Source organism: Megascapheus bottae, chromosome 5 (assembly GCF_031878675.1).
Source record: "Megascapheus bottae isolate mThoBot1 chromosome 5, mThoBot2.hap1, whole genome shotgun sequence".
Classification (NCBI taxonomy): Eukaryota; Metazoa; Chordata; class Mammalia; order Rodentia; family Geomyidae; genus Megascapheus; species Megascapheus bottae.
Window position 1 is genome coordinate 8442349 of NC_143513.1, and position 22004 is coordinate 8464352.

At 39.2% G+C, this 22004-nt stretch overlaps 1 protein-coding gene across 3 annotated transcripts in view; it reads right to left on the reverse strand.

Annotated features, from left to right (window-relative positions):
• Positions 1-2631: 2631 nt before the first annotated feature.
• Positions 2632-22004, reverse strand: part of Anln (anillin, actin binding protein) — a 50185-nt gene continuing 30812 nt past the window's right edge. For 2 of the 3 annotated variants that reach the window (XM_090332632.1, XM_090332630.1), the window contains 8 exons: positions 21936-21992; positions 20990-21028; positions 20593-20614; positions 19418-19530; positions 9299-9385; positions 4516-4623; positions 3053-3225; positions 2632-2893 (listed from right to left, as the gene is read on the reverse strand). In XM_090332632.1, coding sequence (XP_090188758.1) covers positions 2770-2893; positions 3053-3225; positions 4516-4623; positions 9299-9385; positions 19418-19530; positions 20593-20614; positions 20990-21028; positions 21936-21992 — 723 coding nt within the window. In that variant the 3' untranslated portion in view covers positions 2632-2769. Of the gene's footprint in view, positions 2894-3052; positions 3226-4515; positions 4624-9298; positions 9386-18149; positions 18204-19417; positions 19531-20592; positions 20615-20989; positions 21029-21935; positions 21993-22004 lie in introns of all 3 variants that reach the window. The other variant, XM_090332631.1, reaches the window with a different exon arrangement.

Sequence of the window (22004 nt, forward strand, 5' to 3'; positions counted from 1 at the left end):
GAAGACACATGACTAAAATGTTAAAAAAAAAAAAAGGTGAAGAAATAAGGTGAAGAAAAGTACCCAAGGTAAAAAGCTTTGTACTCTTGAATACATGCACTGTAAGCTTGATTAATTCTAAGAGCGGGACCACAGATTTGGTTCTGTACTTCCAAGAGGTGCAGACAGTAAAGATACCTAATCATGTAGAAGATTTAATGTCCACAGGATAAGAGCATTACAACCATTCAACAGACATGCAGCTTTTCTAAACACCTGAGACAAATGTCCCCATAAAGAGGACACTGAATAATTTTTGTTGTCAGTGTCCTTGAAAACACCCCAAGAGTAGGCCACAATGAATTTTATATTGTTGTCTCATGTCCATCAAAATCAGCAGATAGTAAAAAAAAAAAAAAAAAGAACCAAAATTTAATACAAGTGCGCCAAGGGTACCATTTAGAAATGCATGTCCTTCTGTCACTCCTTTGTGAATATAGTATCTCGCAACCCAGATATTTCCCCTTGAAGTTCCATATTCACCATGTAGATAAGGAATATCTTTAATATCAAATATCTTTAATATCAGGGTTTAGAAGTACAAGGTAGGTAAGATAAACTCAGGGAGAAAAAGGGCCAGCAGGCTGGCAAGATGGCCTTGCCAGATTCATGGATGTGGGGAAGACACAGACATCACTCCTAGCAGTAAAAGTAATGAGACCATTCACAACTGTGCTGGCTCCAGCTCCAAGTCCTATAGTGGAATGCAGAGATGATGCCTTCCCATGCTTAGTTCCAATACAGGAGAGGAAATCGGAGCTCAAGGAACTAGGATCTTTGGTAATGAGTGACATGTTTGCCTTTTGTTCTCTTCTAAGAAAAGGTCTATTTCTATCATTTAAGGTCCTAAGTAAATCTGCTCTCTGTTCTGAGGAAATTTCTTTGTCTTCCAAGGCTATTTACTATTTATATATCCTGGAAAAGATAGCTTAGAACAAAGGGAGTTTATGTCTATTCTTGTAAGTATTCCATAATAAAAATGATGACTTAAATAAATAGAATTAAAGCCTCACAAAAAGAGGAGGTCCTGGGCTGGGAGTTTGGCCTAGTGGTAGAGTGCTTGCCTAGCATGCACAAAGACCCGGGTTCGATTCCTCGGTACCCCACATACATAGAAAAAAGCCAGAAATGGTGCTGAGGCTCAAATGGTAGAGCTCTAGCTTTGAGAAAGCCCAAGGACAGTGCTCAGGCCCTGAGCTTAAGCCCAGGACTGGCAAAAAAAAAAAAAAAAAAAAAAAGAGGAGGTCCTGAACTCCCTTTCCAATACTGCAAAAGACATTAATCCTGTCGTGCTCTAAAATCCTTGCTAAAACTTTTACCTTCCCCATGCTGCTACTGTGTGACACACCAAATCCATCCAACAGCCATGTAAAGGGAATAGAAGCATGCCCTTCTCCAGCACAGGCCTCAGATGGGCTGCAGACCTGGGCTTCACACCCTGATGACAGCCCTCAACAAACCTAGCAAGTACAAGACCTTCAGTTCAAACCCCAGTACCACAGTAAACAGATAAATAAAACTGGCATCCAGCTTCAGCACGGGCATGCAGAGCAGCCAACCACACGCAGCCTTTCTTAAATAACCAATTCCTTCAACTATTTACAATTATTTATTTAGGTAAGAGGTCATAAAATACATTTGTATAATATACATAAAAGAAAAACACACTTGAATGAGTAAGAAATAACAGGTGACAGAATTTAGTGTTTATAAATGAAACTATCAATAACTTTTAATGATTCAAGGAAGAAATCCCAAGTGTATTCATATATTCTTTATAATATTTTTAAATTAAAAAAAGGAATTAGGCTTTAAAAGATAATATGATATAATTGTTTTTTTTTTTTCAAAAAATGTTTCTAGACACTAACATATATGATGTGGAAGAAAAGAAGAGTAGACAAGAACTTTGGCAAGCAAAGTGTTAGTCCATAGCAGCTTGGAAAAAGCGGATTCCTTTTCATAAAAAGGCACTGAAGTTTATGTTGTCCGTGCGGCAGGAGCATTGGGAATTACCCTGCTAATTAACGCTGGAGAGTCTATCAGCTGCATGGCAAAAATAAGTGTTTTGATAAAGGCTGAAGTTCTATAAAAAATGTGCACACACTGCAGAACAGGAACTGTAAACGTAAATGGGGTGATTATTATCAACTTACACATCCCCTGTGTGTCTATATCCTTGAAGGCAGTCTCAACATCTACTCACACACACTCACTGTGAAGAAGGTCTATCTCCATTACCAAAAATGTTTCTGTAAAGTCCCATCCAAGTCTTCCTCAGTCCTCCAGTAAGAAGCCCTAGGTAACCAATGCATGATCACCTTTTAGAAAAACTACAGTGGCTAGAGGAGGGATGAGCCAGTCGAAGGTCTCTGTCTGTCTGCCATTCTGCTATTTCAAGATCCACAGCTCTTAGAGGACAGCTCAGAAAGCCTTACATTTTACAAAAATAGCTTGTTCATCAATTAGATTTCTTTGAGGAATCTAGGATTTAAATTTAGACTTCACAAAATCAGCTACAATGAATTGACTTCCAATCACCTATGAATGATGAGAGAAAGGAGATAAAGTTCTACATACAAAAGACATAAATACTGCATAATAGGTAGTGTATATTTGCACAAACCCTTTTTGTTAAAGCATAAAATGCAATCAGCAAAACCTGATGCTGTTAAAGAGTTTTCTAAGAGCATTGTTCAAAGTCTATCCCTGGAATGGAGATGTCCACGTCTAAGGTTTTCCGATAGGTTTGTAGCAAGCATCAGGTTGCCAGAGTCGAATGTCAACAAGAACCTGATTGAGTTTTTGCATCCAGAGATCCCGCTCTTCTTTAGTATCTGCTGATAGCCAGTTCCTAGGAGAACAAATAAGAGCGCAGATTTCTCACCCGTCTCCATATTTCCCTATACCATTGCTAGGGGAAAAGAAACAAAACAAAACAAAACAAAACAAAAAGAGTCTGTGTGGTAAGAGGGTGGACAATTACTTAGTTGACAGAAATAGTCACACATACTTGGTGACACAGAGCGTGTCCCGGCACTGGCTGACAAGAGTCTCCCGGTCATCTTCTTGTTGTGGGCGGACAGTGATCAATTCAAAAGTGTTGCGTCTCGCACAAAACTCTCTGTTGGCTGGTTCTATCTGACGACTGGTACAATTTGCCAGATTTATCCTTCCTATGGGATTCTTTAGAAATAAATTTCAAAATATAAGTAGAAAAGAAATAGGCTATTTAGTCAGTAAGGACTAAGTGATGTCTAAGTGGTACAAATTAGTTTAAGATGCCATTAATTTAAAAGTTAAAACATAACTATCAGAAACCAAATAATCCTATTTGTAAAATGATCAAGGTAGGTGGGGTGCCAGCAGCTTATGCCTATAATCCTAGCTACTCAAATAGCTCACACCAGAGGATCATGGTTCGAAGTTAGCTCAGACAATAAAGTCCATAAAACTCATACTCCCAGTTAAACACCAAAATGTAGGATGTGGAGTTGTGGCTCAAGTGGTAGAGTACTAACCTAGAATACAAAAACTCAAGGACAGCATTCAGTCCCTGAGTTCAAGCCCTAGGTATGGCCCCCCAAAATTAGGTGAGATATGGAACAGATACTTCTCAAAAGAAGATACACAAATAACCAATAGGTATAAGACAACCATATTTTAATGATGTCTAGTCCTCAGAGAAATGCAGCTCAAAGCCATGAGGCATTGCCTCACACTTGGTAGACTGACTACCACCAAAAGAACAAAATACAATGATTACTGGTGAGGATACAGTCAATCCACCCCCTCTGTACGCTGAGCAAATCTGGACAAGTGGAAGTTTCTCTGTGGAGGTACTGATGGAACCAAGACTGTGCATAATTTCAAGGGAACTAAAATCAGTGTGTCCAAGAGAGGTCAGCACTACACAGAGATGGCAGCGCCCAGCCTCGGACACCACCCAGTGGCCATCGGCAGGTAACAGAGTGGTACATGAACAGTGGGATCTGCTCAGCCTAAGACAAGTAACGCCTTTTATCCTTGCTAACCATGGAATCTGAGACAGACACCACACATCATGTCTACATGTCAAACCTGCAAATGAGGAGGAGTTGATAGCACAGTGGTCAGCAGAGGCCAGGGAGGCCAGCAGAAAGGAGAAGGGGAAGCAGGGGACCTCAGGTTCAAAGTTCAAGTTAGACAGGAATGAGGTGCATAGATACTATCTTTTAATAATACCAAATTGAATTTCACACATTTCCAGCGAAAAGTATTAGCTACTGTCTATTAACACATGTCAACAAAAGTATTATGAGAAAAGAGGGAAAAATATACACCTGGGAGTATGTAAAGAGTAATACATACAGGATATAAAACTTCCACATGAGTGCATGCAAGCACACAGCACTCCCATAGGTCTCACACAGGCAGGGTGCCATGTGTACAAACATCACATGGAAGTCAGTGTGCACCACAGACTGTTTAAATTACCTTCCGCCTCTCATCATCCGGGTACGTCCAGTACGAGATACAGTTTCCAGAAAGAACACACCACCGCCGGTGCCAGGCACCAAAACCACTAACGTCTTCAAATATGGTCTGAAAAAGACAAAGGCAGGCTTTAGAACTGGTGGTGCTGATTCAGCATGTTACATTTCAATTGTGTCCTGTTTCATGTTGAAATCAAGACTTTTTATGGTGCTTTTTGCCTTTGTAATGAACACTACTGGCTGGTCACATCAGAAAAGTAATTCAATGTCCCCTAATATATTTGAACCTATTTCAAACCTTCCCAAAGCCTGGTATCCATAAATGATCTTTAACTATGTGCCAGAGAAGAGAATAAAGTAAAATGCTAAACAGATGGGCTTTCCTAAAGGGACCAGAAGTTGGGGGTGACCAGAGGCCTGGATGGACATCTGTGGTAAAGGCCATACTCGAGTTCTCCACCTCACCTTCAGTACACATGGAACAAGCATCCCCTGAAGTCAGACCTGTGCAGCTGGGGCCAAAGGAAAGCAAGTGAGTGACCTGACCTGCTAGTAAGGGGGGCAGTCTTATGGGTTCCATGTGGCACTCCAGTCAGTCACTGGGGACACGTGACCTCTGTCCAAAGACAAACTTCCATTTACACAGGAGAGGCAGAGCTGAGGGGCCCTCACTGTTTTCAGTAATAGTTCACCAGAGCTCTAATTTTGATGCTAGTCCTGTTGATTTTTTTTTTTCTAGTCCTGGGGCTTGAACTCGGGGTCTGGGCACTGTCCTTGGATAGTTTTTCCTCAAGGCTAGCACTCTGCCACTTGAATCACTTCAGGCTTTTTCTGAGTATGTGGTACCGAGGAATTGAACCCAGGGCTTTGTGCATGCTAGGTGAGAACTCTATCGCTAGGCTATGCTCCCAACCCCCTCACTGTTGATTTTTAAAACTACTTTAGGAAGTTTTTGTTTTTGTCAGGTATAGGGCTATCACAAGGGTCCAATGCTGTCACACAGGCCAGAGTGAAGGAGGTTCTAGACTACATAGTCCTTACATTCTCTGTCACGAGTATGCAGCTTTCACGGGTGCCTGCAGATGTCTGCAGCAATGACAGTGGGGGGGCCTGCATCCCCTGGCAACAGCAAACCATTGCTTTCCTCTTGGCAGCAACTGATGTGGCTGGCTTGTGTTGTGAGAGGTGCCATTATAAACACATTTAAAAATACCCTCTTTTCTCCCCCTTTCTTTTCCCAAGGCATGCCTGGGCAACCCATCAAGGAAGAAATCTTGTCATTTTAATCTCAAGCACTATAGTTAGAAGGTGACTCGCTGGCTCCCTCCGGTGTCTACGTTTACCTGCTATACTTAAAGGAAACAGCTATGGAACTGTTAATGAATCAGAATGACACATTATTACACACTATGATCAGAGAAGAAAAAAATGATGGCTTTGCCTTTTCCATGGCTGAGGAAAATGAGGAGCAGAGCTGGAAACTTTCAGCTGCTTGGCTGTAAGGCTCCTCTCCTGTTGCTCACTGTAGAGGCGGGAGATCACTCCAAGAGTCAAGGCAGACAGAGTGCAGAGAAGCACAGTTCAAAAACTACATGAAAGTAAACCTGCTATCTGTTGCTAACTGTGTGTACAATAAAAATGAAAACAGTTACATGAAAAGGTTAAGAGATTAAACACGGTGTGTAGGTCAGAATTTTATTTAAAAAAAAAAAAACAAAAAACAAATGAAACCAATCACTTGTTTTGCAAGACTACCTATTGCCACCTGCTGGACTTCAGAGGAAAGCTAACAAGAAAGGACAATGCATTACAATACCTTCCTAGCATCCATCTTACCTAGCTGCAGTCCAGCTCTCTTCCTGCTCTGATAGCAAATGCAAACTGATTGGTACAGTCCTCTGTCCATCAAATTTTGTCACAGAGAAACCAATCAGAGCTTTACCATGCCCACAATCTTCTCTGCATCATCCCTTCTCACACTGGTCTCTGATCATGGAAAAAGAGCAACTCCTGAAACCTGTGGCCTAGGTGCAGTTCTTCCTCTCGTGATACCTCTTTGGCCTATTAAACCCACTTTATGTGTAAAGCTGCTCAGGTTTCTCCTGCACTCCTACAGACCTCTGCCAACATGATGGTTTCCTCTTTTCACTCCTTTGCTGCTAACTTTTGTTTCTAAGAGCTGCTCATGCCCTTGCTTCTCACTCCGGCTGGCTCTGACCAAGCATACTCTGGTGTCTGCTCTTCCAAGGCTGGAGCCAAGGCCGGCCCTTGTGCTAACCCCTCTCTTTTAGCCATCCAGTCTCCTTCAGTCTGTCTTCGACAGTCAACTATGACCCTAAAATCTCCTTCCCTGCCCTGCCATCACCTCTGAGATTTCTCTGCCACTTTATCCTTGAAATATTATTGCTCCTCCAGATCGGAGCCCCTGGACTCTGTCATTCTCACCACAATGTAGGCATCCAAATCTTCATTTCAACCAAAATGTACAACGTAAGTTCCAAACTGAGATCTTTGGCACACAATTCTAAGCATCTAAAATTCAAACTCTTCAGAATCTAACTAAAACTTCCCGCTGTGGGTGGGAAGTAATTGGGGAGAAGGGTAGGGAGCTTGCAGGAATGATAATAGTCTAGATCTTTCTTTTTTTCTTTTTTACCAGTCCTGGGCTTGAGCTCAGGACCAGTCCTTGGACATTCTCAAGGTTAGAGTTCTATCACTTGAGCCTCAGTACCACTTCTGGCTTTTTTTCCATGTATGTGGTACTGAGGAATCGAACCCGGTCTTCGTGCATGCTAGGCAAGCACTCTACCACTAGGCCAAACTCCCAGTCCCGGTAATAGTCTAGATCCTAATGGTTGATGTAGGCATTTGGCCAAACTCAGGGCATGTATGCTTAAGTTTTAAGGGGAAAAATATCTAATGTCTACAATAATTCTGAAACTCTTCCAAGAATATTAGACAGACTGGACCATGGTAAATGGGTGGCTAATAATGGGTGATTTTTTTTTTAAGAGTGAAAAACTGTTTCACATTAAAGATAAAATCTAGATGGTTGATAGGTGGCGTTCATTATAAAATTTCACTAACATCATTGCTTGTATTTTTCTTAATAAAATGTGGAGATGGAAGATACCGTTCCCAAATCCAAATCTGGGAAGAAGCAGACTTTCTCCTTCCCTTTTTTGAAGCACCCTTGCCACCCATACTGTTCAAGGCAGAATGTGGGGTTAGGGAGCATCTGCCCTCTGCCTTCCCTCTCCCTACAGCCACACCACTAGGGCCTACGAGTACCTCTCTTCTCTCGCTCCATGTTGCTCCCTGGTCTCTCTAATTCATATTCAGAATTGCTACCCTACTCCACACCTCCACACAACAGTCGAGATGACCTTTTTCTTTGCCAGTCCTGGGGCTTAAACTCAGGGCCTGGGTGCTGTCCCTGAGCTAAATGCTTAAGGCTACCATTTGAGTCACAGCACCACTTTTCTGTTTATGTGGTCCCGAGGAATTGAACCCAGGGTTTCATATGTGTGAGGCAAGCATTCTACCAAGAAGCCACCTTCCCTGTCCAAGATGCCTTTTTAAAATCCCAAATGTGTAGCGAGGGAGCTGGTGGCTCACATCTGTAATCCTAACTACTCAGGAGTCTGTTGATCATAGTTCAAAACCAGTCCAGGCAGGAAAGTCCCTCAGACACTTTTCCTCCCATTAACCAAAAAAGCTGGATGTGGGAGTTGAGAATGTGACTTACTGATAGAGTACTTTCCTAGCATGCATGAGACTGTAGGCTCGAGTCTTTGCTACCTCAGAAACAAACAAAAAAAAAGTAGAAATGCTAGAAATGGAAGTGTGGCTCAAGTAGTAAAGTGCTAGCCTTGAGCAAAAAAAGCTCAGGGACAGTGCTCAGGCTCCAAGTTCAAACCCCAGGGCCAATAAATGCAAAATAAAATGGAAAAAGAAAAAGAAAAAGAAAAAAAGTCCCAAATATGCTTTTCTTTTCCCTTTGCTTCGAACTCTACAATAAGAACACAAACATAGCCTTCAGAATATCACCCAAAATTTTTAAAAGGTCTATCTTCCCTAACTGTACTATCCCCACCAGTCTCTTCACCCAGCCCGACACCATCACCACATGGGAAGCTCTCACTATCCCCAACACCTGCTAGGAGTGTGACATCCTTCTTTCCTTTTTCTTGGGGGGGGACGGGGAACCGGGAGAGGTGCAAAGGAGGGGCCCAGGCCATTGTGTATGAAAGAAAACGATACTCTTTCCTCCTGGCTAACTTACTCAGCAGTCCAGAAGTTGCTTCTTCTAGGGCTGGAAGTGTAGCCTAATGGTAGAGTGCTTGCCTAGCATTCATGAAGCCCTGGGTTTGATTCCTTGATACCACATACACAGTGGGTCAAGTAGTAGAGTGCTACCCTTAAGAAAGCCCAAAGACAGTGTCCAGGCCCTGAGAAGCCCCAAGACTAGGGAAGGGAGGGAGGGGAAGGGAGAGGGGGAAGAGGGAGAGAGAGGCTGCTTCTTCTGGTAGCTTAATTATTCTTGCCCACCCACAGTTCCCTCCTCTACTGCCCTTTGCTTTCTCCTACAGTAATATGTGCCCCTGCTCATTTTGTTTAGCCCAACTCTGAGTGCAGGGTTATCTTTCATTCCAGCACCTGCACAGTGAGTGACATGAAGCAAATCATCATAGAACCAGTTCACTGTGGGATCACAAAGACCTTCATTCCTATAGAGCCAAGCCTAGAGTTCACAAGTCAGAGAATTATGGAATGTTACTTACTAGAAATCCTTTTTCTTCAACACTTGAATTCACTTGGCAGTTTATTTTTAAATAAATATGACCTTCCAAAGAAGATAAAAAGGGCACCTGTGAAGAAAGCACACAAATTATTTGTACAAGAGTTTCAAAGTATTATTTTTCTTGATAAAACATATAAATCATGAACAGAGAAATATTATTCCTTAAAAACACATCATTTTCTAAAGTAGGAAAAAGACATGGCCAAAAAGCCACTGGTTCCTTAGCAACAAATGCTTCCGAAGAATAACCTCATTTAAGGTAGCACCTGACAAAAACGAAAGTCCTAAGCTCCAAATTAGTATGAGAAAGAAGATACAGACTTAAGAATCAAATATATGTATCAGTTCATTCTCCATTACCAGAATTCGCTCAACTGAATACGAGTCTGGATAAATACACTTCAATACAATTCATACAATATAGTATGATTTATACAACTCATACATAAATACAATATAATTTTACTCAGAAATAAAGAACAAACTCAAAAACAGAAAAATCAATCCTTGAAATTCAAATGAAATTGCAAGAAACCAAAAGCAACCAAAATAATGTTTAGGAAAATGAAGAACAATAGGACTAGAAGAATTATACTTGAAAATATTAATTCAAAACATTGGTAGTCAAGACAGCATGGTTCTGGTCTGGTACAGGACAGGCAATATACAGAAATAAACAGAATTGAGGCTCCCAAAACAAATCCACCCATCTACCACTCATTGATTTTTGACAAGTGTGCCAATATCATTTAAAGGAATAGAGTGATCTTCAGCAAACAGCGTTGGAAAAACTGGATGTTCCCATGCAAAGAACGAGCACTGACATCTACCTCAAATGATACACAAAAGTTAACTCAAAACGTAGAGTGACTTAAAATGCGCTAAAATAAAATCACAGAAATTAAGAAAAGACAGAAACAAAACTTCATTATGATGGATTTGGCAATGTTGATATGATACAAAAAAAACATAAGTAATACAAGAAAGACTAAATTAGACTTCATTAGAAAGTCAACTTCAGCTACTTAGTGAGACTATTTCCAAAAAGCAAAACCAAACACCTCTCAACAGGGGGAGTTCTACATGGCTACTACCATGTAGCCATGTAAACCTTGTCAACAACGGAGTCATGTTCTCCTGGTGCTGTTTACCCTCCCATCTCCAGTGTGACTCACAGAGCTAAGTGGTGCTCTCTGGACAATATCCAAAGAATTTAGCAACAAAAGAACATAAAAATGAAACTCAAAGACAACCCAAACAAACAACTCAAGACATTTTGTTTATATTTTCCAACAACATGGAAAGATACTCAGAGTCAGTGGGCCTTAGGGAAATGCAAATCAATAAATTGATGGCACTTTGCACTCTGCAGTATAAGTCTCAATTTTCAAAGGGGAGATAAGTAAGTTTCTCCCTGGTGGTGGCATGGAGAAACAAGAGCCCATTGAACTGGGGGCAACATTAAATGACATAGGTACTATGGAAATCAGTATGGGAGACCTTTAAAAATTAAACTGAATAAGGCAAGAAAAAGACATCAAAGGAATCCACATAGGGAAAGAAGAAATTAAGCTATCCCTATTTGTAAATGACATGATCCTCTACTTGAGTGACCCAATAAGCTCCACCCCCAAACTCCTAGAATTAATAAACCACTTTAGCAAAGTGGCAGGATACAAAATCAACCTTCAGAAGTCAGTAGCCTTCTTGTACACCAACAATACATAAACAGAAGGCCAAATCAAGAAAATGATCCCATTCGCAATAGCCCCCAAAAGAATAAAATACTTAGGAATTAACTTAACCAAAGATGTAAAGGAATTATTTAATGAAAACTACAAAAGCCTAACAAAAGAAATTAAAGAGGACACTAGGAAATGAAAAGACATCCCATGCTCATGGTTAAGGAGAACCAACATAGTAAAAATGGCTATACTGCCAAAATTGATATACAAATTCAATGCAATCCCCATCAAAATCCCAAAGACATTCTTTACTGAAATAGAAGATGCAATCCAAAGGTTCATATGGAACAAGAAAAGACCTAGAACAGCCAAAACAATTCTAGGCAAAAAGAGCAATTCAGGTGGTATTACAATACCAGACTTCAAACTCTACTATAGAGCCATAATAATAAAAACAGCATGGTATTGGCACAAAAACAGACCAGAGGATCAATGGAACAGAATACAAGCTCCAGAAATAGAACCACATACCTATAGGCAACTTGTATTTGACAAAGGAGCCAAAGATATACAGTGGAACAAACACAGTCTATTCAATCATTGGTGCTGGCAAAACTGGGCAGCCACATGCAGAAAACTAAAAATTGACCCTAGCCTTTCACCATGCAAAAGCATTAACTCAAAGTGGATCAAAGACCTCAATATCAGACCAGAAACCATGAAACTGCTACATGATAGAGTAGGAGAGACACTGGAACTCATAGGCACAGGCAAAAGATTCCTGAACAGAATCCCAGGGTCACAACAGATTGGAGAGAGACTCGATAAATGGGACTACCTAAAAATAAAAAGTTTCTGTACAGATAAAAGCATAGCCACAAAAGTAGAGAGACAGCCAACCAACTAGGAAAAGATATTTACCAATAATACATCTGAAAAATGCTTAATATCCAGTATCTACAGGGAACTCAAGAAACTAATCCCCCCCAAATCCAACAAACCATTTACTAAATGGGCAAGGGAACTAAAGAGAAACTTATCAAAAGAAGAGATTAAAATGGCAGAAAAACATATGAGAAAATGTTCATCATCCATGGTCATAAAGGAAATGCAAATAAAAGCAACCCTAAGATACCACCTTACCCCAACAAGAATGGCCAAGATTTTGAACTTAGACAATGACAGTTGTTGGAGGGGTTGTGGAGAAAAAGGAACCCTACTACACTTCTGGTGGGATTGTAAACTAGTTCAGCCACTCTGGAAAGTGGTGTGGAAAAATGACCTTCCCTAGGATCCCGCCATACCACTTCTGGGCATCTACCCTGAACATCAGAACCCAAGATATGATAAGGACACCTGCTCAGCTATGTTTATCTCTGCACTATTCACAATAGCCAGGCGATGGAAACAATCCAGATGCCCTATTGAGGATGAATGGATAGAGAAAACGTGGTGTATATATATATGTATACAATGGAATTCTACAGAGCCAATAGACATGATAAAATAATGGCATTTGCAGGGAAGTGGATGAATCTAGAGTGAATCATGTTGAGTGAAACGAGTCAAGACCAAAGGAACAAAAGGCACATGGTATCCTTAATATGTGGCTAACAGATCCAAACAGTGCAAGAGTGAGCACTCAATATTTGCATACCCAATGTTATGGACATAGTAAGGGAAATATAAACAGAACTACATAGACATAAAAACTTATGACTCTATAGACATGTTTTATTACATTGATTATACATATCTATGATATACAAACCCTTAGCCTAATTTTGATTATGTTCTAAAAATTAAGAGCCTGTGATTGTATATAGAGATTCCCTTCTTGAATACTTATTTGTTAAACACGTCATTTGAAATATGATGTAAAAATCAATGTTAATAAATTCTTTAATAAAAAAATAACAAAAAAATTAAACTGAATTACCATTTGACTCCTAATCACATACCTGGGTATAGGCTCCAAAGAGCCAATACAACTAATCAATCAGATGTACACACACATTCACAGTAGCTAAGGGGCAGAAACAACTCAAATGCCAACAACAGATGAAGAAACAAAACGTAGTATAAACATACCATGGACTATTATTTAGACAAAAAAGATTGAGTACTGTAATACATGCTACATCATGAAAGCACAACTAATGCACTCACACAAAGAAGCTGAACACCAAGGTCACACGTTATATTACTCCATTTATGAAACACACAGGATATAATCACCCATTAAAAACAGAGTACCTATTTGGTGGTTGAGATGGGCAGTGTCTACAGGTTTTACTTCTGAAGACAAAAGGAAACATCTCAGAACTAAGGGCTGCTTGCACAGTACTGTGTCTGTATGAACAGCCACTGAACTGTTCATTTCAAAAGTGCTACTTCTATAATATAAACTTCACCTAAATAAATACACAAAAAAATGAACTACTAATACATACAACATGAAAAAAAGAAAAAGCTCAAAAACATGTTCAGCCACACTAAACAATACACATGTGTGAACCTGAACTTGAAGATCAGCAAAAGCAAGGCAGAAATGAAGCCATAACTTCATGTGGGCTTGGGGCTGACTGAAGGCAGCCATGACAGTATCTGTGTCCTGCTGGGATGAAGCTCTGTTCACTCCTAGTAACTCACTGAATTCTACATTTGACGTCTCTGTAGTGAACTGGATGTGATTGAGTGGCAATGCAATAATGTCCTCCTATAATGCTCCCCCTCCCCACATATGCTTTCTATGCTATAGATTAGCTCTATGTCATTTTGCCACAACAATAAAGATTTTAATAGAAAAAAACTAAACATTTAAGAAAATATACATACAATGGTACAAAAGCAAAAGTATATGTGGTAGAAACCATACTTAGCATTTGACATTCTGACTTTTTTTCAGGGATGCTGAGCACCTGTGACATCTCCAGTCACAATCAGGAGGGTAGATAACTGTCACTCTACCGTCACTGATGTCAACCGTTTTTGTTTGTTTTGCGGGGAGCTATGTGGATACAGGAATTTAATACACTACATAGGACATGTTTTATTGAAAAACAGACATCATGCTGGATGATTTTTGCTCAACTTAGACTACGTGCCCTGGGCATGCTTACAGTAAGGCAGGCTAAGTTGAGATGTCCAGTAGGATTACATGGATTAAATACATTTTCAACTTATGATGGGTTTATCAGGATATGAATTCATTATGTCTCATCTAGACTTCACACACACAAATATATACTCAGTTCATTCACTCTAAGAAGTACCTTTTCCTTTAATATCACTATGATATTAAAGCTACAATGTAGCTTTCTCTTTATGTTTGCACCATTTTACTCGTAGATGATTTCCAAAGGAAAGTACTCTACATACAATTCAAGTCTGCAATGCAGACAGGGTAAAAGTGTGCTACCTCACAACTCATGGGAAAGCCAATGTTGGGCCTCTTTGCAGGAGAACTTGTCCATGAAGAAGCTGTAGGTCCACCTCAAATCACACCTCAACCCAGTGCTGTCTTGATGCAATAACTCTTCACTCTCCACTCCAGCTGATTGACCAGGTAGGTACAGAGATGCACACTTAACACTATTCTTAGTTCTGTCCACTGAGTTTATTCTCGTACACCCTGAGAAGGAGCCATAGAAAGTTACATTCCCATTAGTGCTCAGAGCTCCACTTCCAGTAAGGTAGGAACATTTACAAAAGATTCTTCTAAAGCAACAAAAGCTACTAAAGAATTTCAAAAGCAAGCCCTACCTTCCTAAAAGACATCAAAGACCTGTGCAAATAGATTGAATAGATCAAATTCCAATAAGAAATAAGCGCTTTCTAGGTGATGCAAGTCAAGGAACAGGAACAAGGCCTGGCAAAGGCACAAGCTTACTACAGTTAGTAAGTTCTGCAGGGAAAAGGAGAAAGGAGCTGGCTCTTTAATGGCTCCACTAGGCTATGGACAGATGGTAGCTCATGACAAAGAGATAACACTGAGCTCCAGGCTCAATCTACCAGGTCTCTCTCAGAGGGATTTGGCAAATAAAGTTTAAAGGCAGAGAGAGCTCTTCTGGGCCTACAGCCTTTAGAGATCAAAGCAATGTTCAAGGATGGGACCTAACCTCGTTCTCCAGGCATCTGGTAAACCAAAACTTACAGCCCAATCAAAGCTCCAAATTCAGAGTACATCAAAGTAATCATCCCCTAATCCAAACTGCTCGGAGACAAAAGAACAAGTTATTATCTACTGTAGTCCCTACTGTTCTTCTACAGTATGGTTCTGGCCTATAATAGTAAAGGAAAAAGTTAAAAGGTGTGAAAAAGCAAGAAAATGTGGGGGGAAAACAAAAAAGGGGAACTAACTCAAGGGGGTGGAGGTATAGTTCAGGTGCTAGAGCACCAGCCAATGAGCTAAAGTATCAGATACCAAGTTCCAGCCTTGGGCTTGGACAAAAAAAGAAGAAAAAGAAAATATGGTGCCTGTCAAGAGAAATATCAATAGCACTTCCACAGATGTGGAATTAGAACATGAGGACGTTTATATTGAGAACATTTAGGGGGAAAAATGGGCAAAAGTGAAAAGATGCAGAATTTCAGCAGAGACACAGAAGTTGTAAAAGATACAAATAGAAATTTAAGAACTAAAAAAATCTGGATTGAAAAAGTCACTAGATACATCAGGAGAAAGGTAAGCGGTCACTAGAAATGATCTGAAATGAAGACATAATGTGCATGAAACGATAGGGGGGAAAGTCACAGTTTACTATATACTTAGGCTGGAGTTCCAGAGAAAAGAACAAACAGAACAGAAGAAACTTCATCCGCCGTGTCTGCCTACTTGTAACTACAAACCTGAGGGTACCAAGTGTCTACTGTATGTTTGGAGCTATAAGATACTATTATACCAGGGTGATGGTATAATAAACTATTTGCTGGCATATCTTAGAATGAAAGGGCACTATTAACAATTATGCTGGCCAGCAGGCATAAACTGGACAGCTTTAGACAGATAAGTCTAAAACATTGTACCTCTAACCCTCCAATTCTAAAGTTCTCATGAGTTGTTTACTATTTTCCCTAATAGTACTTAACAGGTATCTCTGTTTTCTAAAAGGAAACCTTTATAAGGGGTTACTTTATGTCAGAAGATAAGCTTTAGGAAGTCCTTTCCTCATTTTCCATCGAAATATAGAATAATGACTATGTTGGATTCCCTACTGAAACAAATGATATGAGATCCAGCATTTACCCTCTTGGGTGCCAGGCTTTAGTCAGTAGCTAAAAGCTCTAATCAGATTAGCAATCTACTATTAGTGTTGTCCTAACTCCAGAGATCAAACAGATGATGTCACGCCCCACAAAAATTCCACAGTGAAGTAATCTTAGAGATAACCCTGCAATTCTCTGGCTCAGGCTTTCCTGACAAGGCACCAGTACAATAAACAAATATTCCCCTTATCCAGAACAGTATCTGTAGACAAGAAAGAACTGCTCCATCTCTCAAGGTCAATTATAACAGAACCTTCTGAGTATAAATCTAATATTTCCTCAGTAACTAAAAAGAAATGTCAGCTACCTTTAGTACTCAAACATAGCAGCCACAAGTTACTCAAATACATTTTTGCTTTCCATTGCTCATAAAATCATATTATAATTGTCCACTAATTGACTTTATAGTTAAGAATAAAAGATAATTAAGTTCAGTGATTTGATTTTGTACTCAGTCATGTAGCTGGCAATTTAAGTTGTAATTTTGAAGGAGTTATTTAAAAATGGAACTATAATTAATGTTATTTTTAGGAGTGACATTTTGAATTGAATTGTGCCAAAGCTTAGAAAAGAACAGTCATATTAAAATATGTCCTGCAATTTCAATTTAAAGATTAATGAAGTTGGGTGCCAATGGCCCTTGCCAGTAATCTTAGCTACTTCGGAGGCTGAAATCTGAGAATCACAGATCAAAGCCAGCCCGGATGGCTGAGATTCTTATCTCCAATTAACCACCAGAAAACCAGAAGTAGTACTGTGGCACAAGTAGTAGGGCACTAGCCTTGAGCTGAAGAGCTCAGGGACAACACCCAGGTGCAGAGTTCAAGCCCCACAACTGACCAAAGGAAAAAAAAAAATTTAATGAAATCTCTTACACATGTACAAATTTGCACCATGGTAATACATAGCTCACAGAACGCCAGTTCCTGTGTTTATCTAATTTATAAATCCCAGAATGCCATTCCCTGTGTTTATCTAATTTATAAATCCCAAGCATTGTCTAAAGAATTTAAAATAAGCCAGGCGCGATGGCTCACACCTATAATCCTAGCTACTCAGGAGGCTGAGATCTGAGGATCAAGGTTCAAAGCCAGCCCAGGTACAAAAGGACCTTGACACTTTTATCCCCAATTAACCTCGAGAAAACAGGAAGTGGGGCTTGGCTCAAGGATAGGGTAGCAGCCTTGAGTTGAAAAGCTCAGGGACAGCGCCCAGGCTGAGTTCAAGCCCCATGAACCACAAAAAAAAAAAAAAAAAAAAAAAAAAAAAAAAGAATTTAAAATAAAAATAACACTGCCCAACATTTTGTTAATTAGTATTTCTATAATCTTGAAGAATGCTTGTATTGATCTTCATGAGCACATTTAAAATGTTTATGTTCAGCATAATTTTAGTGTTAATACAAAGTTTTATCTATATAATTATGTATGAATTAGTCAATCTGGGCCAAGCAGACTTTCTACTAGTATTTAAGGTATCATCATACCTCTTGCAGTAAATAGGATGCCAAAAATATTGAATAATTTTTGTTTAAAACATTGTTATTAATTTTGTATTCTAATTGTTACTCAGGAAAAACAATCAATACTGAAGTGAACACAGAATATTTAAGAATTAGTAAATGGAAGAAAGAACAAAGAGAAAACCTCGGTACCAAGCATGCATAGAAAATGGAGGAGTTTGAAAGGGAGCCATAAAGAACTTTGAGTGAAGAACAAAGATGGTCATCTGTAAGATCCAAAGTAAGAATAATGCCCTTCATTATCCCAAATAACTAGATACATGAGAGGAGTTAGTGAAACAAGAGCACACACAGACCAAAAATTAAGAACTGATTTCTTAAACGTATTAGTTTCAAGGAAAGAAAATAACAGCAACCTTTTCCTGGAACAAATAGCTCAGTAGCTCTCGCTCTTTTACATCATAATTTATCTAAAACAAACAAAAAAGACCCAGGATCACTCAACTTGTAAAAAATTAACTGAGCTACTTAAAAAAAAAGGTCATATAAAATTTTAGAAATTAACATGTTAAAATATATACATTAAGAGTAGTCAAAATTTCAAATACAGTCAGCTTTTTCTGTTACCTAAAAGAAAACATTTTATAGAATTTTAAAGTTAGATTGCTTTTGTTAATCTATTATTTCCTCTAGGGAAAATAAGAAATGTTAAAGTACACATTACTAGCAGGGCAAATACTAGAAACAAGGCCTTATCTTTATAGGGCTTCACCTCTATTTTGGGCCTGCAGAAATCTCTTACAATAATGTTTCAAAGAAAAGTATTACAACTCTCATGTAGATTTAAATGACCAATCTGAATGCAGAATTGTTATTACTGCAGACAGAAGGGGAGGAGGGAGGAGGATGAAGGGAGCCTCAGTACCAGTACCTCAACAGTGAGGTAGAAGGACTGAAGTCTAGTGGTTCACAGCACACAAGGAGACTAGAGCTCAATAGCACCTACTACTGTACAGATTTCATGCAGAGCCAGAAGACGAAAGCTCCAAGACTCCAACATACAGAAATTAGAAGGGAATACTAAATTCCTCTGATTTGATCGGTATATTTTGTAGGTATTTGTTAAAATATCACTGCACAGTTATTACATGATAATGAAGAAGTTTTAGGATAATTAAAGAACATCTCTGCCTCTGTGTTTGTCATTCCTTCAAATGATCTTTTTAGATGTATGTTCGGTTAGTTAAATTATGGTAGAAACTCACTCAAAAGTAATGAAATGCAGGTCTGAATTCTGAAATCTTTATTTTGGGCGGAAGTATGGGAAAGAAGCCACCCAGCTTCCAAAAGCCTTTTCTATAAGATAAATATATCTTTCCTCCACTTAAGAAATTAAATCCACACTAAATCCAAAATATGAGCTCAAATACACACAATACTGCAAATTTAACACTTAAACGCAAGAGATAACACTTCTTTTCTCAGAAGTGACAGAGAATTAAAACACAAGAAAAATACTTCCAACATCAAAAACTGCATTGCTTCTGTTAAAACATGTGTCTTCAACAATGTATTTCCAATCAAAGATTCAAAATACATGGCACTGTGGAATTTTCATTTACCTAATTTTTCTAAAATTAAATGTAATAACAATGCCAGGCATCTGTAAATAAAGGCGGGTTACCTTGTCCAAAGCGAATTTGATATTTCCTACTGAGGCCAGAGAGAGAGTATGAGATCCAACCAGGGCAAAGTTGCTGGTGCGCACAGCATGGAGGCCTCCTGGGCTGGCCAGGACTGCAAGGAGAGGAATTAGCTTCAGTTCCCATGACTCTTCTCAGAATTACTAGTAATCCTTTCCCATCCCAACAGAATGACAGCAGTCTGCTGCTTCATTTTTCTCTTTGTTAAATGTGAGGACATACAACACCAACTTTTGCTACTGAAAGAAAACCTTCTATATAGCTTTCTTTTAGGGTATACATCTCCTTAACATTTGGGATGAGTCTTTTTTCTTTTATTTTTGGTCAGTTGTGGACTTGAACTCTGGCCTGGATGTTGTCCCTGAGGTCTTCAGCTCAAGGCTACCACCCTACCACTTGAGCCATAGCACCACTTCCGGTTTTCTGGTAGCTAATTGAAGATAAGAGTCTCACAGACTATTTAGTGCCCGGGCTGGCTTTGAATGGTGATCCTCAGATCTCAGCCTCCCCTGAGTAGCTAGGATTACAGGCATGAGCCACAGTGCCCAGCTGGGATGGTTGAGTCTTTAAAGAAACAGAATCTAAAAATGAGGACATTCAAAATAATTTAACCATAAGAAGTAGGGAAATTGCATTACTATTAACAATCAGACTGACAAAATTAACCAGAAGCTATCTAGCCCTGCCCAGGTCTTCTTAGTTACTCTCCTGTGCCAAAAGAAAAGACACCAATAGCCCAAGGGAGGTAAGTGAAACCAGCCTCATCCTATTCCCCTTTGAAAACTTAGGGCCAAAAGCCCTTCCAAAGGAGGCCTCTTCTGGCTTTTCTGAAACAATGCAGGGCCCATCCTTATCAGAAAGATGAAAAGTAAATGCCTTGTGGATAGTGTAAAAGAAATGTACAGGGTAGGAGGAGGTGCTGCCAAGAACGAGATCACACATGTACTCAATGATGAGATCACATATATGGTGCCTGAAATGGGTGTGAGCTGGCTGCATGCTATTATGTCAGTAATCTTTCATGTCACTAAGAAAGCTTGAATAGAAAATATCACCCCGAAGGGAACCAAGGTAAAACACCATAAAGCAAGGTAAACACTCATAAATAAGATACATAATTCTTCTTAGAGTTTCAAGTAGCTTAGGATCTACTCACCTGATGAATGAAGGCTGCTTTTCTAAAAAGAACATAAAGGTATAAAAAAAAGAGTTACTTCCTTTCTTTGATATGAAAATTTAAATACTAAGTATAAGACTGTAAAAGGACAAGAACATTTCACAAAAAGTTTCTCCTACAAAAAAAAAAAAAAATTTTTTTTTCTCCACTAATGTCATTTTGCTTCTTTGTTTGAAGGCAAGGTCCAACTATTTAGCTCAGGCTGGCCTTCAATTCACAATCCTCCTGCCTCTGTCTCCCAAGTGCTAGAACTTACTAGTATGTTTTAAAGATTCTCATTGTACTGGGTATTTTGAGCTAATTAATACATGCCTAACTGTATGTGCAAGATGTAGACATTTCAAGAGATCACAGTTTCTTAAAAATTATAACTTACTGTGGTTATAGATGTAAGGAGTCTCTTTGGAGTAATAGCCTAGAGAAAGAGATAGTAAAATTTATTTCCTCTTAAATACTGTGATTCAAAGTTTAAAAACAGATATTCCACATAAAACATAAATGACTAGATCACACTCAAGTCCTTTATGAAAGCTTTCCCAACATGTTTTTCTCTATTTATTAATGTATATTAATTGTACAAAGGGTTCCATTGTGATATTCTTATACATGAAGGTAAAGTGCTGTGACCAAATTCGCCCTATTTCTTTCTTATCCCTTTCTACTTATTAAAACAATTTTTAACAGATACTATTCGAATTATTTTTTCAGAACTAAATAAATTTTTCTCCTCATTTTTTCCAACAGAACATCAGAATTGAGAAAAAAATGTTTGTGATAGGAGGGAAACAAGGGTGGATGAGAAAGATGGGAACTCAGCTACCACTCCATCCTTAACCTGCACAAGTGACCACATTACCATATTGCAGTGGACAATAGTAAGAGCATGGGAGAGGGCTTAGCAGCTGCCACCTGACTAAAGAATCAGTTGTCTATTTGCGTGTACCGAGAGAGCCATGCTAACACGTAAAACCCACAACCATCTAAATGTCTCACATGTAGTACTCACATCTACAGCATGTCTATCCAAACCATCCATCAAGTTAATATAATTGACTGTATTTTTCTTTTTCTTCTTTTTTTTTAGCCAGTCCTGGGGCTTAGAACTCAGGGCCTGAGCATTTTCCTTGGGCTTTCTCAAGGCTAGAGTTCTACCACTTGAGCCACAGCACCATTTTCAGCTTTTTCTATGTTGGTGTTACTGAGAAATCGAACCCAGGTTTAAATTCATACTAGGCAAGTTCTCTAAGGTAGGCCAAACTCCTGGCCAACTGATGATCTATATTTCTGATTGTAATATTTCACTAGGCATCTGTCATTCTCACCTTGGATTTTGATGTTTTTTTCTTCTTATCAAGGCCTGAGGAATCTTTCTTCTGTACCTATACACAAAC